We start from the raw sequence: 16,694 nt of genomic DNA, 5'->3' as shown, positions 1-16,694 counted from the left end.
TAATTTCAAGAATGCTTTGTTTTTGTTGTATTTATGACTCCCATGTAATTTTGATGGGTTGAAATTGTAGCATCTTTGTAAATTTACATTGATTAGTATACAAATAAACAAAGTGGTACTTTCCCGCACGATGAGTGCAGGAAAGGCTCATCGAATGCTCTTGAATACCTATGGTGAGGCCGCTATTAGTGAAAAAACGTGCCGAGAGTGGTTTCAATGCTGCAAGAACGGTGATTTTGACGTCGAAGACCAGCATGGCGGTGGAAGAGAGAAGGTTTTCGAAGATGCAGAATTGGAGCCATTACTTGATCAAGACTCGTGTCAAATGCAACAATATTTAGCAGGATCATTGGGAGTGACGCAACAAGCCATTTCATGTTCATGGGAATCATTCAGAAACAAGGAAATTGGGTACCGTACGAGTTGAAGCCGAGAGATGTTGAGCAGCGTTTATTTGCTTGTGAACAGCTGCCTGCAAGGCAAAGACAGAAGGGATTTTTGCATCGCATTGTGACTTGAGAGGAAAAATGGATTCACTAAAATAAACTCAAGCGCAGAAAGTCATGAGGATATCCCGGCCATGCTTCCACGTATACAGCCGAACCGAATATTCACGGTTCCAAGGTCATACTCTGTATTTAGCGGGACCAGCTTGGCGTTATGTATTATGAGTTGTTAAAACCGACTGGAACAATCACAGGCAATCGTTATCAAACGCAAAATATGCTTTTGAGCCAAACATTGAAAGAAAACGGCCGCAATACAACGAGAGACAGGATAAAGTGATTTTACAGCATGACAATACCACCCCATGCTGTGAAAGTGGTCAAGACATACTTGGGAACATTGAAATGGGAAGTCCTACCCCATTTGCCGTATTCTCTAGACGTTGCTCACTCGGAGTATGTTTTTTTTCGATCAATGACACACGACCTGACTGCCAGCACTTCCAGTCTTATGAAGAGGTAAAAAATTCGATTGATTTGTGGATCGCTTCAAAAGATGTGGTTTTTCCAACGTGGGATTCGTACACTGCTCTAAAGATGGAAGAAAGTAGTGGCCAGTGATGGACAATACTTTGAATCATAAATGTATTACCAGTTTTTCTCAATAAAGCTTCGAATTTCGAGAAAAAATGACGAAAGCAAAGTTGTACGACTATGTACTGAATAACTTCTTCCCAAACCCAATATATCCATAAGTTTTTCAAAGAAATCGGATCTTATACTTCTTGTCAATGAAACACTGCTCATCAAAGATAATTTTAGCTCAAGAAGGAATTTTTCAGTTCTGAAAATTCCTTTCATTCTCCTCTCATTATAAGCCTCATCCCTATATTTCTCACAACTGTTGGAATGAAACCGAGGATTGAAATTATCGAACCCAATTCCAGAAAGGTTGGGAAGTAGTTGTTCCTTGCCTGCACCCCAAACAACGACGAACTCTGGGAAGAGGGATAATTCGCACCCCGCTGCGCCTTAAGCTCCTCTGGAAAAGTTTCATTTCCGGATTATTTCCAGGAAATATGAATTTGCATTCAAATTTGCAATTCTATCCCACGATATCATAATATATTTAAAAATATTTAAAATTCGCCGACATTCGCGCTTCTTCCTCGAATTAGACGAACATTCAGTTCAGATTCAGGGGAGGATTTTTTATATTCTTGGCTTTCAAAGACCTTATTTTAATTTTCACCCATTGCCGGAAATTTGAACACAGTTGACAAATGAAAAAATGAATGTAGGAAGAGTCCACATTACCTTCATTCTGGTCCACTTTTTAAAAAAATTAGACCCATGGCGGTTTCGAACCCATCTCTTTGCGTTGAGGTCCGTAATTAGACCATTCAGCCATTACTAATCGTACCTGAATTATGTCATTATGAAGATTAGATCGGAGCGGTAATATGAAAAAATTATAAATGCTATAGGACTTTGCGGTGCAGAGTATTGTATTCAGTATCATCATAGCAATACATGTTTCAATTTTATGTGTCCAAATGAAAAGTTCCCGGTCTGATGCACAGATGGCGGTGCTAGTATTAATTCCATACGTTTTTTAGTTAGTACCAATCTTCTAACGATAAGTGTCAAAATTTGACAGCAGTCCGACCATTAGTTTGTGAGATATTGCGTTTTACAGTGTAGCTACTTTTGTTATTTGAAAAAAGATGGAAAAAAATAATTACGTGTGCTGATAAAATATTGCTTCTTGAAGGAAAAATACACTTGAAGCAAAATTTTGGCTTGATAAAGAGTTTCCGGGGTCTGCACCAGGAAAATCAACCATCATTGATTGGTATGCTAAGTTTAAACGTGGTGAAATGAGCACCGAAGACAGCTGTCACCGAGGAAAAAAATCGGAATAGTTCACAAAATAATTTTGAATGACCGTGAAGTGAAGCTGATCGAGATATTAGATATTGGGAAGATATCATATGAACGTGTTTATCTTATCATTCACGAATATTTGTACATGAGAAAGCTGTGTGCAAAATGGGTGCCGTGTGAGCTCACAATCGATCAAAAGCAACAACGTGTTAATGATTCTGAGCAGTGTTTGAAGCTGACCATCAACAGCGATTATTATATAGCGTTATTCGATCATTTAAATGATGAAATCTTTGAAGGAAAAAAAGGTACTGTTTCATCAAAGACGATGCGCTGTGTCAATAATCAATGAAAATAATGGCCAAATTGCATGAATTGAATTTGATGAACAACATATACAACTAATTTTCACACAAATGTAAAGGGATGATATATCAACTCAATTTACATTATTTCTTTCATTTCTAGCTCTAAATCAGTTGAAAATATCATGAACTTGATGATAAAAAATAGCGTGAAGTCAAATGGAAACCTTAAATTTAATCTGAACATATTTACAATATATATTTTAATACACAAATCTTATACTAATATAAAAAAACAAAGCTTTCCTTCGAATTGCTTCTGCATCCATCGTGTTCACCAGCGACTTTTTCCTGTTCTCAGACCTCAAAGGTCTGAAGGAAATTTAGCGCTAATGAAGAAGTAATCGCCGAAACTCAGGCCTATTTTGAAGCGAAAGATATTTTGAATTACAAAAATGGTATCGAAAAGTTGGAAGATCGCTTTAATCGCTATATCGCCCTTGAAGGCAATTATGTTGAATAATAAAATCGAATTTCACCAAAAAAAAAAATGGTAGACCAGGGACTTTTCAATTTGCCTGTTATTCGATTTTTTTTTCATATCAAAATTAAATTTTTCATACAAGAAGATTTTCGAATTCACTACTGCTACATGTCATTCCATAAGAACATATCCCTTTGATCTAATGTTCGACGGTTTATTGAGTGGTTTCTTATCACCGGGAAAATTCCAAACTGTCTCGTATTAAAAATCATTATCCTAAGTGGAAATCCTTGAACGACGTGCAGCCGATTTATTAATTTCACCGAATGAATGTTCAGTTCTTCCTCGTGAAATGCTCTTCTTCTACAAACCCTTCATTGACTCGCTTGAATTACGAAAGTTCATTTGAAGTCCACAGTTATTTGGAGTTTCTCAAGTCGTCCTCTTAAAAAATTACATTTCCACCAGGGTAAGTTTCAACTGCCTAACTTCTACAGGCGAACATAAATCTGGAGTCTAAAACATTTTCAAACGTAGGCGGCATCGACACGACGTAGTACAGGATTGTAACGAGAATTTACGAAAAAACGGATTTTACAAGGAAAGTTTGTCATCTGCATATCGCTCAACGTAGCAGTGTATAATATACGTTATGGACCAAGATATTAATGGGAGCTTTATTTACAATGCCTGAGCAGTATAAATGTAAGCAATAATTCAAGCTCCATTTTTCATCAGATTTCCCAGAAAGTATATGAATATTTCTGCATCATTAGTGGGTAAATGATAATGAGGGAATATCACACAGTAAACAAGGAACAACTCATTTTTGAGTGCTCGTTCCAATGGAGTCATTTTATGAGTTACGAGTTCATAGGCCCTGGCTTGTTCCATTTTTTTTTCAATTTCGAATAGTTGATGACTGCAAAGTATTTCGAATGGTTCATTTTGCGAGAAAAATCTGGAGCAGGCTGGGAAACATAGATGGCTGAATGCGGTCCATTTTGCAGCCAATTCACAAAATTGCTCATTGGAAAATTAATGAAGTTTTCGTCGACGATCTGTTTACTGTCTGTTTCCCAGATATTGAGTCGAAATAAGAGAAAAATATTCCCCCAATGCTCAGGGTTACTACATTTAGGGACTTAATAATGAATTATAAAGATCAATATTCAAACTCGGTCTACTGAAAAAAAAAATTGGGAGCAGTGGTGTTTGTTCATGAATATTCGTAAGGCGACTCCGCCTCACGTGGCTTCACCAATTGAATGGAATGAAAGATTTAGATCAGAATTGCTTTCAACCTTGATTGATTTGAAAAAAAATTTTTCGACTATTGCGTTTTCTTTTCCCTTTGATCCTAACCACAGGATGAGATCTGAAGAACCCTTTTTTTTTGGAGTCAATTATTAGCCAATTAGAAAAGTTTTCTAAATTCTTGGCGAAAAATTAAAACTCATTACAAACCATAATTAACAATTTTTCTGCTTTAGGTTCATCTGAAAAAAATTTACATTTTTTTTTGTTTTCTTGTGGAAGTGGAACAGCTGACTATAAATATGGACCAAATAATTGGGTCGACTCCAAAAAATTTGAGGGAAAAACGTTTTCTTCGAACAGGAAATGATAACATATAAGTGATACGATATTTCACTCAATTCGCGAGTTTCTCCTTAAAGAACACACTCCTTATGCACCATAGTAAATCAATATTTCATATTAACTCAAAATATATTGAAATAAATACCTGAATATATCAGAAATTCAAAAAACAAACTTCAAGCGCCAAACGATGTGAAACAATCGAAGATACTAGGAGAGCCAAAGTTGCCAAACCTTGGATTTCAGCAGCTAGATACAGAAAATAATAAATATTCTGATAATTATAAATTCGGCAATTAGGAAAAATATCGGATTCCAAATATTCAAATTTGCATATTTATTCGGGAATAACTCAAATAAATATATTTCAATCAATATAATATACGTTCATAATGATATAGTAAAATTGTGGATATGAAAATATATCAAAATCCGACAACGTAATCTAATCATTTTGGGACATGTAAAAATTGCGAATACTTCCTCTTTCTATTCGTATAAAGCATTTTGGACACAATCATCAAATTTTAAGGTCTAGAATTTGAAATAGGAAAATTGCACCTTATTCATAAATCACCCTGTGCCTGTTTAATGAAATATTTCGATAGGGAAAAGATTTGACCGTCATTCATTATTTTTATGTGCTTTTTGTATAGCTCAATAATTTCAATAGGGAAATAAATGATATTGTGTTGAAATTATAAAGCTATTTCATGTTTTCATAGCGTGTCAATTTGCAGGTTAATTGACTAAATTTATTTCATTTTAATGATTTGGAATGAAATTCAAAAATATATGCCGGCATATATTTTTGAAATTGATGCAGACAAGTTTTGGCAACATATTTGTGTTCAGAAGTGAATAAAAATAGAGAGTTCGAATAAGAGGTTTTATTTTGAAAACGAGTTTATTTTAGGAGAAATCAATAGATAATGGAGAGAAAGGTATGACATTAACAATCAAAAACGATATCAGCCAAATGCATTGCAGCACCATACCCTTTCCATTGAATTTTTCAATAAAAATTAACATTTGTAGCTGTTTATTCTCGAAAACTTTGAGAATTTAATCGCTTGAGGAGAATTGTCTTTGTCTTTCACGTGGCCACACAAAAAAGCCTCTAGGTTTCTCAGGTTTGCCATGATTGGCATTTATGTAGTGAATTTTAACATCTTCATTGCGTTGTTGAGACGTGTATCCTTCCATTTTCAGTGATGGCTTAGTTTTCCATGTCGATAAATAGATAGACAGATTCAAAGGTGAAATATGCCTAGATATCGAAAAGAAACAACTCAGGGTGAATAATTTCGATTGATTCTGTATGTAGTGAATTAATTTATCTAATATCTTTATTTATTTTTACTATACAGCAGATATCTACTACTTGGTTTTAATTACAGCTTTAACGATCATGGGAAATTCTGTGAAAAAATTCCATGAATACAAATTTGAACAAGCTGGCAATCCATACTTGATTGCTCGAATGTTCTCTTTCATTGCAAAAAATATTGCAAGTTTCCAACTGGAAATATCCTCATGAAATATCAAACTTAAGGAAGTACTCAAGGCCAAAGAAGGGAATTGTATTATATCCAAATTCGGTCTTACACAGCTATCTCATTCTGGAGCCCGATACCAAAATAGTTCCCAAGTGCTCAAGGGCTCTCAAACTCACTGCAACTGGAATAAATTACGACCCTAGAGACAATTTCCGAGCGCAATGTTGAAATTCGAGGGTTTTAATCAATATTCGTGAAATATCATAAGAACAATGCAATTTTTCTGTATCTTCTCCACCAGTAGCTATAGCTTAAAATGCAGCATATTGTTTGATTATATTGATTATCAGATATTGTTTCAACTGAACGAGATGAAAACGAAATGAAAACATGAAAAAGCATCGATCTGAGCTTTTTAGCGCTCGTTCTTTCATTATCCATTTGCGCACAGAACTGACTATAAGAAAATGCGGCTTCCGAGCCATGAAATGGTAGTTTTTGGTTTCAATATTATTAACCATTTTTCTGAATCACAGCAAATATTTCTAGTCAAATCTCAGCATGGCTAAGCTTTCAGTTGTGATACTTTAATGATGTTGTTTCATTTGAGCACATGATTAGTGTATACTTTATTTTTCATATGTTCCTTGTTCTGTAGTTGGGTTTAAACCTGTAGAACATTGTATATATTAAATAAATAAATAAATAAATAAAGCACATACCTAAGTAAAATCATGTACATAACTCTTAGGATACTCTATCTGCATTTTCTCAAGGAAAATGAATCTAGCATTGGTTTTGTTTTGATTCACTACTTAAATGCGAGGTTAAACTGTAACTAAACCAGAAAGTCTATTGTGTCCTCCATCTGAGCATCCCAAATCATTTCACCATCGTTTTTCAGTTCCAGAGAGCTGATGATATCTAGTTTATAGGATGGCTTCGAGGAAGTTTAGTCAAAAACATTTTTTGCGTTGGCTTGCAATGGCAGGTTCACAGAATCTGCACTGGCCACTTTCTGATCAAAAAATTATTGGTATTCACTGAGATTGCCAAGCACTGCAAGCGAGCCAGTGTAGAGTTGCAGCATGTTTAAATTTAGCTATTGTGGTGAAAGTGGTAAAGGGTAACAATTGGATTTTTTCTAGAAACGGAAGATTTTCAAGATAAATCATCACATTCGAAGGTTGCAAAAGATACAATGATTTAGTGATTGTCCCTCTATCAGCTGTGGTGGCCATATTGTGACGTCAGCGGACAGCTCTAGAGATATCGTCCAAATTATTTTCCACAGTTGGTTACTACCTCGTATATTAATGTTATCGCTTCATTTCGATGCGAATTGATGGCGTATATTGAAAATATTGCAGCATTTCATGGAAACATCAAAATTCCGTATTTGAATAGAAAAGCATTTCTCCTAATGGAAAATGGAAGGTAACATCGAGCATTATTGGTAATTCATGTTGTTGTTCATTCGAAATCTATTGAACGCTGAATTGGCCGGATGAAGTAAAGGGAATTATTTATTTTTCGATTGAAACGCTCTCACAAAATCACACACATACACAATCTTCACTTCGCAAATTTCATCGATAAAAATATGCGTTTCGAATGGGATATGGGAAATTCGAATCGCTCTGGACCATGAACAATTATATGCTTCAATTTATCAAATCCTCTTATGATGATTGTTGTTCTGGCAAATATGCCAGTTGGTAATTTCCAGAATTTGAATGATTTTGTATGACCATATTCGCTTCGGATTGGTATTTCAAAAAAAAAAAGAAAATGTAGTATAGGGTAGCTGCAAATTGCATAGATATTGATCTGTCGTGACCTCAGAGTAATAAACAGATAGAGAGAGAGTCATTTTCAATAGGCAAATTTTGTTCCCAACATGAACTATCAAATTTGACATGAAGCGGAAATGAAAACATATCATTGATACGATATTTCACTCATTTTGCGGCTTTCTCCATAAAGAACGCACTTCTTATGTCCCATAGTGAATCAACGTTTCATATTAACTCAGAATATATTGGAAGAAATACCTGAATATATCAGAAATTCAGAAAACAAACTTGAAGCGCGCCAAACGACGTGAAACAACCGATGACATTCGGAGAGCAAAAGTTGCTAAACCTTAGATTCCAGCCGGTGGGTAAGAGAATAATAATTATTCTGCTTATTATAAATTCGACAATTTGAGAAGAATCGGATTCCAAATATTCATTTGAATCGGGAATCTCTGAAAAAAATATATTTCATTCAATATAATATACATTCAAGTATTAAAATTTTGGATTTTAAAATATATCATAATCCGACAACGTAATCTAACCATGTTGGAGACATGTAAAAATTGCGTATACTCCCTCTATCTATGTTTTTTACTCTTTGGTCGTGACAGTCACATCATTTGTTTCCTTTCAGGTAGAATTCTTAAATGGCATGTCTGCATGTACCTTTTTTCAAGCTTTCAATTTCAATTAATTTTTTGTGATGAACTTGAGTTTTTCTCATTATGTAGAACAATTTCTACAGACATTACCAGTTATTCGCTATGTAAAGCGTAGCTATCAACATGATCATGCAATTAATAGGACGTTACTTATCAAACAGGATATAGGTTTCTACAAGAATTAAGTGATGGTTTCACATAACAACTGAACGAAGTAACAAATTATTTGACAATTCTGGCACCAGCCTACTACTTGAATAAATAAAAAGGAAGTTCAAATTTGCATAATTTGAAGAGTGTGATACATTGTTGAATTCGTGATTTTTTTCTTTATCATCCCATCAGATGAACCAATCTGGCGTTCATAAGAAAAAAAAATTGACTATCGTGTCTATGAAACAATGAAAAAAAAAGACATCATTAAAATTGCTATACTGGATAATGGCTACAAACCGAATTTCGTGAAGTTATCTCCAGAAACAAATGAGTTATACAGAAAGAAAGAAAATCACGATTGTGAGTTTTTTAGAGATATCTCGAGAACCATTGGAGATATTTTGGATCTGTTTACACCAACACACTAATCCCTAGAAAACACTACTTTTTTGCAATTTTAGCCACCCTGTATCTCTAACGGTTTTCGATATCCCTGTAGTGCATCTCTAAATAGTTTTAACCCTGTATTGTAATGTTATATGATTTCTCAATATTATTCCGTCATTTTTCTCGTTACAGAAAAATATAGTGTATTATACACGTGATGAGATTTCAGCTCTTGGTGTTTTTTACACCTCCGCTTCGCGTCGGGAAACAAAACACAACATCGAGCTAAAATCTAATACTTTTTTCCTTTGTATGATGAATAACTATTTTTCCGATACTTTTGATCTACAACCGTATCAAATCTCAGACGAACTCTGAGGCAACTCTCATATCACAGGACGATATCTGATTCATCGGAGGATTCCGAATCATCAGATAAACCCCAGGACCTCATTTCAGCAGACCGCATTATCCCTCATAATTACAATTTCCGGCAAAAACATTCAATCCGTGAAAAATGGCGATGTCGCCCGGGAAAATTCATTTTCCCCGCTCTTCTCTGAAATATTTCGAAGAGGTTTATCATTCTCCGAAATAAAAAAGAAGTTCATTACAGACAATAGAAATGCATTAGCGTCTCTCCCATTGTGTAAAAGAAACACAATACCTTCAGTGCGATAAAAAAATCATTCTGGTTTTCTATGAGACCCCACTAATTTGAATTTTCTTTATTAGTTTCCATTGTCGCCAGATGAATGGAAAGCTGGAAGATTGCCCCCAAATAAGGTAATTAGAATTTATCTTTCAATTATGACCGCATAGAACGCTATATCTCATTTATGAGTGTATCCTTTTGATATCAAAGTTGTAGAGGAAACAATGCACCTATCAACGATGTACTCCAAAATAACGTGAAGAATCTGCTACTTATGACCACTCTCAATTCTGAAAAGATACGGTTTGTTAATTTCAGTAGCGAACTCACTTTGAGATAATTTGAAGAGTCATTCACCCCAGACAATATTTTTATTATTTTTGTAACTCACTTCAATATTTGTTTTTATTACTTATGCAAATTCATTTCAAAGGTTTATTATACTAACAAAGACGTTGGTATATTTCTTCAATGAATGAACGAACAGAAGGGTGTTTTTTTTAGAGCTATAGAACTTTAAATGGCAATAGAACAATGATGGGATATTCGATTGACATGAATTTTATTTAGCCGCAAGATAATCTTGTGGCATTACATTTTAAATATGATTTCTGGCATATGACCGCCAAGGCTGACTCGGATGTAGTCCAATCTGGACGTCCAATTTTCAATGACTTTTTCCAACATTTGTGGCCGTATATCGGCAAAAACACGGCGAATGTTGTCTTCCGAATAGTCAGGGGTTTGTGGCTTTTCCGCATAGACCAATGAATTTACATAGCCCTACAGAAAGTAGTCTAGCGGTGTTAAATCACAAGATCTTGGAGGCCAATTCACAGGTCCAAAATGTGAAATTAGGCGGTCACCAAACGTGTCTTTCAATAAATCGATTGTGGCACGAGCTGTGTGACATGTTGCGCCGTCTTGTTGGAACCACAGCTTCTGGACATCATGGTTGTTCAATTCAGGAATGAAGAAGTAAGTAATCATGGCTCTATACCGAACACCATTGACTGTAACGTTCTGGCCATCATCGTTTTTGAAGAAGTACGGACCAATGATTTCACCAACCCATAAAGCGCACGAAACAGTCAGTTTTTCTGGATATATTTATTTAATACAAATTACTAAAAGAAGAAACCAAGAATTTTGCCTCCAAGATGTTTCCTTCTAGCCTCTTCATGGTCCATGATGCCACCGCTAGTAGTCAATACAACATATCCAAACTGTCTTGAGGGTAAAAGATTGTTGGTCCATTTTTCAATTTGTGTAATTGGGACATCGAATCTAGGCGAGATAACTCCGCATTTGTTTAATCTACCGGTTAAATTGACGATGATTTTGCCACTTCTGTGATCATCTACAATTTCGAATTCACCAATGTAACCCTTCTTCATCATTACAGTCAAGAACCTAATGATGACTTTGGAGCATGGCCTGATCAGAACTTGTCTTTTACCACGCTTTTCAGCATTGTTGATAGATTTGAGCGCATCGCTCAACACGTTCATACGCACCATCCTGAATTATATCTTGTATAACCTCCAACACAATTATACTCCTGTAAGCTAGGTTACGAAAAGAACTTATGATGTAACGGTGTTTCGACATACACTTGAGGATTAGCTTCACTCCAAATGCGGCAGTTTTGTTTATTGACGTAGCCATTCAAAAAAAAAGTGCGTTTCATCGCTAAACAAAATGAAATGGACGTAGTGCGCGATACGTATTCCGCACAGAACCATTATTTTCGAAATAAAATTGTACTATTTGCAAGCTTTGTTCGGGCGTGAGTCTATTTATGATGAATTGCCAAACCAAACTGAGAATAAATCACTTGACAGCTGTTAAATCGGTCGCCTACTTGAACAGAAATGCCAACTTAAAGTTATATACCTCGAAAAAAACACCCGTTCCAATGCAGGAATATAAGCTGGAAGGCTTTTAAGCTTGACTTAATGAATAGAATTGAAAAATTCTGAGAATTACAGAAGTGATCTAGTCAGTTTTTTACCTGACTATTCGTTTTCCACTGCTGTAAACATCTGCAGACGTTTCTTAGTCTTAGGTTACTTCGATCTTGATGACAATTTTTTTCTCTTGATTATCCATTATTTTCGTCCTTATGGACGAATTTCCTCATGAAACGTCGAACAATATGGGACTTCGTGTTTGAAGATCATGACCTATCCCACTTAATCTAACCTACTATTTTTCAGGTTTCCAGACATATATTTGCCCATTATAATTTTGACTCTTTTCATCAGTTTGTAATTCTTTCACTACTTATTTCTTGTGGTTTCTTGTTTTAGCTATATGAAATTGAGTTTTACCCAAGTTCTATTCTTTCGAAGTTGCAGTCAAATTGACTTCTTAGCTCGTCATTTGAATGCTAACTTGTTTATTCAAAAATCTTCTCGGCCTTTATCTTCAATAATAATTTCGAAATATTCCATATGGAAAATAACTACTAGATTAACACTCCTAGTTTCTCTCGAATTCATAATATATTAAAAACTTTGCGTAAATCAATTTTATTGTGTTCCATTTGATGATGAATTTTCATCAAGTAAACTCCAAATCCATCAAATATAGATAAAAATTTGCATAAATATTATTGAAAGTACGAACACTGATAACAAATATAATTACAAATGATATAAGGAGAGGCAGAAAGTTCCATTTCGAATTGGCTTTTATTCTTGCTGTAAATATTCCGGAATGTCTCTTGCCTAGTGTTATAGCTGTCTAATGAGAACGAATGGGCCTGGCAAATTCCCTCACACAGCGATATTCATGTTCCGTTTGGGAATAAAGCGGCCTGATATTTTCCTGCCCGAGAAGATACATTAGCTGTCGAGAAACAGAGACTTGACGAAGGTATGATAATGCGTCGACTTCGGAATGAAAATGCTGAAAATAAGGTGCGGCCTTGAGATTGGAGATAACCTTCTAAACTCTCCCTGTTGGAGTATTCTTTCTCGTTTTTTGTGGCAGCGCTGGGATTTAGATTTCGGAATATATTAATTCATTTTGTATATTGCTGGATATGGTGAAGACAAAAAACAGTCTGCTATACGGGTGGGTTTTTACAAACTTGCCGGTGGCGTATCTGCGCAGTTATAAAAGGTATGGACAAACGGTTAGGAATGTTTCAATAGAAAAAAGGGGAAACAATAATAGCACCTTCAGGCACTCATCTCAACCAACCCCCTGCGATTTAGCTTAAGCAAAAAATGGCAACCCATCACAAGAGGGATCGAAAAAAAAATCTGAGACCACTTCTGAAATATTCTTTCTTGGAATTACCAACACATCAACATACGTCAGTACGTTGTTTGGAGGAGATCATCATCTTCAAATTGATTACAGTGCCTCACTCATCAGTTTATATGAAGTGTAAAGAAATATCGAAAATTTCTTATTGATATTTGCATTAAAAGACAAAAAACAGATGGTTGAAAAGCTGTTTCCCTACCTCGATAGATCTACCAGAGAAATCCTGGCTACAACCTGAATGAGAGAGGAAAAAGATAAACGATTCAAATTGAACAAGAACCCTTCCAATTCTTCTGCAGAATATTGAGATTTAAAGAAAATTAATAGAGAATTTGGAACGGTTTTATCTGTGTGCTATCCCCAAGCAAGGTTTTTTTTTATAAAACGCTTGTTGGAAATACAACAATGAAAATTTTTCATTAGACCATGGAGATTTATAAAGGGAAAATCGTGAAAACGTGATTTTTGCAAAGTACCTGGAAATTATTTATCAGACCATGGGAATCTATGATGGAAAAATTGTGGAAAAATATGGATTTCGCAAAGTAACAGGGATCAGGTGCAGCGGCGGAAAATTTTGCTTCATATCTATAAGGGAAAAAATGCAAAAACTAGGAAATTCAACAGGGATATTGAAAAACGGTAGAGAATTTTCAGATTTATATTTTATCGTTTGTTCTGTCGAATTTTTGCTACGTAGAGCAAAGTTTCAATGTTTTGGAAATTTTTTTTTGACCGTGGAGATCTATAACGAAAAATTTGTGAAAAAACGTTAATTATAGTAACAGACAATATTGTGATGCATTGAAAAATTCGCAAAACTAGGTATAACTTTATATTGTAAGAGGAAACTGCAAAAAAAAAATGGAATTTAACGAAAAACTTCAACAGGGATACCTATTTTTATTTCGGTATATATAAGACTAAACTTATGTTCTTGATGAATTCATAAATGGGGATTTTCATTCGAATGGTTCTTCCATTTTTGAAATCACGGGTGTTTTTTTTCGAGGTATATAACTTTGAGTTGGCATTACTGTTCAAGATGACGACCGATTTAACAGCTGTTAAGTGACTTATTCTCAGTTTGGTTTGTCAATTCATCATGAATAGACTCACGCCTAAATAACGCTTGAAAATAGTGCAATTTTATTTCGAAAATAATGGTTCTGTGCGGAATACGTACCGCGCACGACATCCATTTTATTTTGTTTAGCGATGAAGCGCACTTCTGGTTGAATGGCTACGTCAACAAACAAAACTGCCGCATTTGGAGTGAAGTTAATCCTCAATTAAATGTCGAAACACCGTTACATCCAGACTAACTGACTGTTTGGTGCGCTTTATGGGCTGGTGGAATCATTGGTCCGTACTTCTTCAAAAACGATGATGGCCAGAACGTTACAGCCAATGGTGATCGGTATAAAGCCATGATTACTAACTTCTTCATTTCTGAATTGAACAACCATGATGCCCAGGAGCTGTGGTTCCAACAAGACGGCGCAACATGTCAGACAGCTCGTGCCACAATCGATTTATTGAAAGACACGTTTGGTGACCGCATTATTTCACGTTTTGGACCTGCGAATTGGCCTCCAAAATCTTGCGATTCAACACCGCTAGACTATTTTCTGTGGGGCTATGTAAAGTCATTGGTCTATGCGGATAAGCCACAAACCCTTGACCATTTGGAAGACATTCGCCGTGTTTTTGCCGATAAACGGCCACAAATGTTGGAAAAAGTCATCGAAAATTGGACGTCCAGATTGGACTACATCCGAGCCAGCCGTGGCAGTCATATACCAGAAATCATATTTAAAATGTAATGCCTCAAGATTATCATGTGGATAAATAAAATTCATGTCAATCGAATAATCCGTCGTTGTTTAATTGCAATTTAAAGTTCTATAGCTCTAAAAAAACACCCTTCACTAGTTTTGAAAATTCATTATAATATTTGCAACGTCACTGATAACGTGGTGTCTCCCTGACTTATAGTCGCCCAATGGGGAAATTTCAACACCTGCACCAAATCCGATAGCTAACCAGTGATCACGTCACGCTTTGATTTTACTGATATCATAAAGTAACGATCACGTTTCACAACGTGATTTGAAAATCACGGTATCGCTCATCTCTAACTCTGGTGGGAGATATTACGATTTATGTGCGTTGAGCACTGTATGAGACTCCTGTCCTGTCAGTAGTTAATCCATATAATAACCAACATGTTTTTCGATTCCAAAACCCTCCTATTAAAAAATAATAAATCCAACCCAAACAACCACACACTCATCCATACTACCTCAAAACCCCCCCCCCCCACCTTCCCCTCCCAGCTCTCACGCAATCCAAATCGAGGAGAACGCGGAGGATCACAAATCAAAGCCAGGCAAAATAATTGGCATGGAGTGCCCACTTCTGCTCGGTAAATAAATGGCTCGACCCCACGGCTAATTCATAGCGTTCCTTTCGACCGTTAACTCTCGGAGAAGAGGAGCAAGATTGGATGGGCAAAGAGAGAGGATGGCTGGAGGAAGATCGGTCCGTACAAACGGCAAGACGACAAGACGAGGGACAAGAGTGCACAGAGCGACGAGCAGAACGTTTTCTTTCGAGAGATTTGTACGGACAGAATGATGGGGCTTAGGTTAACGGCGTGGAGCACCATTCGAGGGATCCTCCACATTAATTTCTGCTTAGCGGGGGCAGAAAGAGAGAGAGAGGTTCGCGATACGTGAACGAGGGCTGCATCCGTTTTCAGGTACTCACGTCAATTAGGTTAACATGTGTTGTTGGGATTCCAGCCTATTTTCTTCACCGCGCCGAGATAAATCACTTCATTATCGTGAAGTATTATCCTCCTGATTTCTTGGGGTGTGCGGGTGGTGTGTTTGTTGACTTGAGATGGGATAGGGGAGGCTCAGGGTGGAAGATCACATGTGATCCCATTCTTTCATCTTTACGTGATTAGGAGGAATGGAAAAAAGTGTTGTAGATGCTGGATTTTGGTTTTTACGGATCGTTTACATACTGTTGAAATTCTCATTCAGGTTGCTGGATCTTCAATCAACGTAAATGCTAACCAATCTGTTGTAAAACCTATTTGTTTTAACACACCCCCGCACATGTTGTGGGCAGAGCACAGTTATCTCCCATGTTTTTGGGTTTGTTTTTTTTTTCAACCTCGACGTAATTTTCAAATGTTCCATAACTGAGTAACACTACTATATAATTTGAAGAATAAGTATTATTATATGCCTTTTCTGCCGTTATTTCGATGAAGAACTCCAATGTTGCCATGAACATAAATTTCTAGTTAATCTTATTGACAGTTTTTTCAATTAAAACATATTTAAATCAAAAATTATATTCGTGCAGTTGATATTGACCTTAGTAGTACAAACGATATCGTGCTTTGAAACCGCTGTTGATCTCTCCTCAGAGGATTACATCAATTTATCTTGACCGTGTGCAAAGAATCGTTTGAAAATCTGATTGTGATATTCCGTTCTCTAATCGTTACCAGC

General features: G+C 35.9%; 2 protein-coding genes across 4 annotated transcripts in view; both read right to left on the bottom strand.

Annotated features, from left to right (window-relative positions):
• Positions 1-16,694, bottom strand: part of LOC123676536 (tensin-3-like) — a 347,695-nt gene that overhangs the window by 286,975 nt on the left and 44,026 nt on the right. The gene's annotated exons all lie outside the window — the stretch shown is intronic.
• LOC123676544 (40S ribosomal protein S15Aa) lies at positions 10,979-11,472 on the bottom strand. The gene has a single exon (XM_045612494.1). The coding sequence runs from the start codon at positions 11,403-11,405 to the stop codon at positions 11,013-11,015; it is 393 nt and encodes a 130-aa protein (XP_045468450.1). The 5' UTR covers positions 11,406-11,472; the 3' UTR covers positions 10,979-11,012.

The sequence above is a fragment of the Harmonia axyridis genome, chromosome 3 (genome assembly GCF_914767665.1).
Source record: "Harmonia axyridis chromosome 3, icHarAxyr1.1, whole genome shotgun sequence".
NCBI classification, from domain to species: Eukaryota; Metazoa; Arthropoda; class Insecta; order Coleoptera; family Coccinellidae; genus Harmonia; species Harmonia axyridis.
Note: the sequence above shows the minus strand (reverse complement) of the source record. Positions and strands in the feature narration are given on the sequence as shown.

What these genes read in the sequence shown, in the direction of transcription:
- LOC123676544 (XM_045612494.1), bottom strand. Translation starts at nt 11,405, where the DNA reads ATGGTGCGTATGAACGTGTTGAGCGATGCGCTCAAATCTATCAACAAT.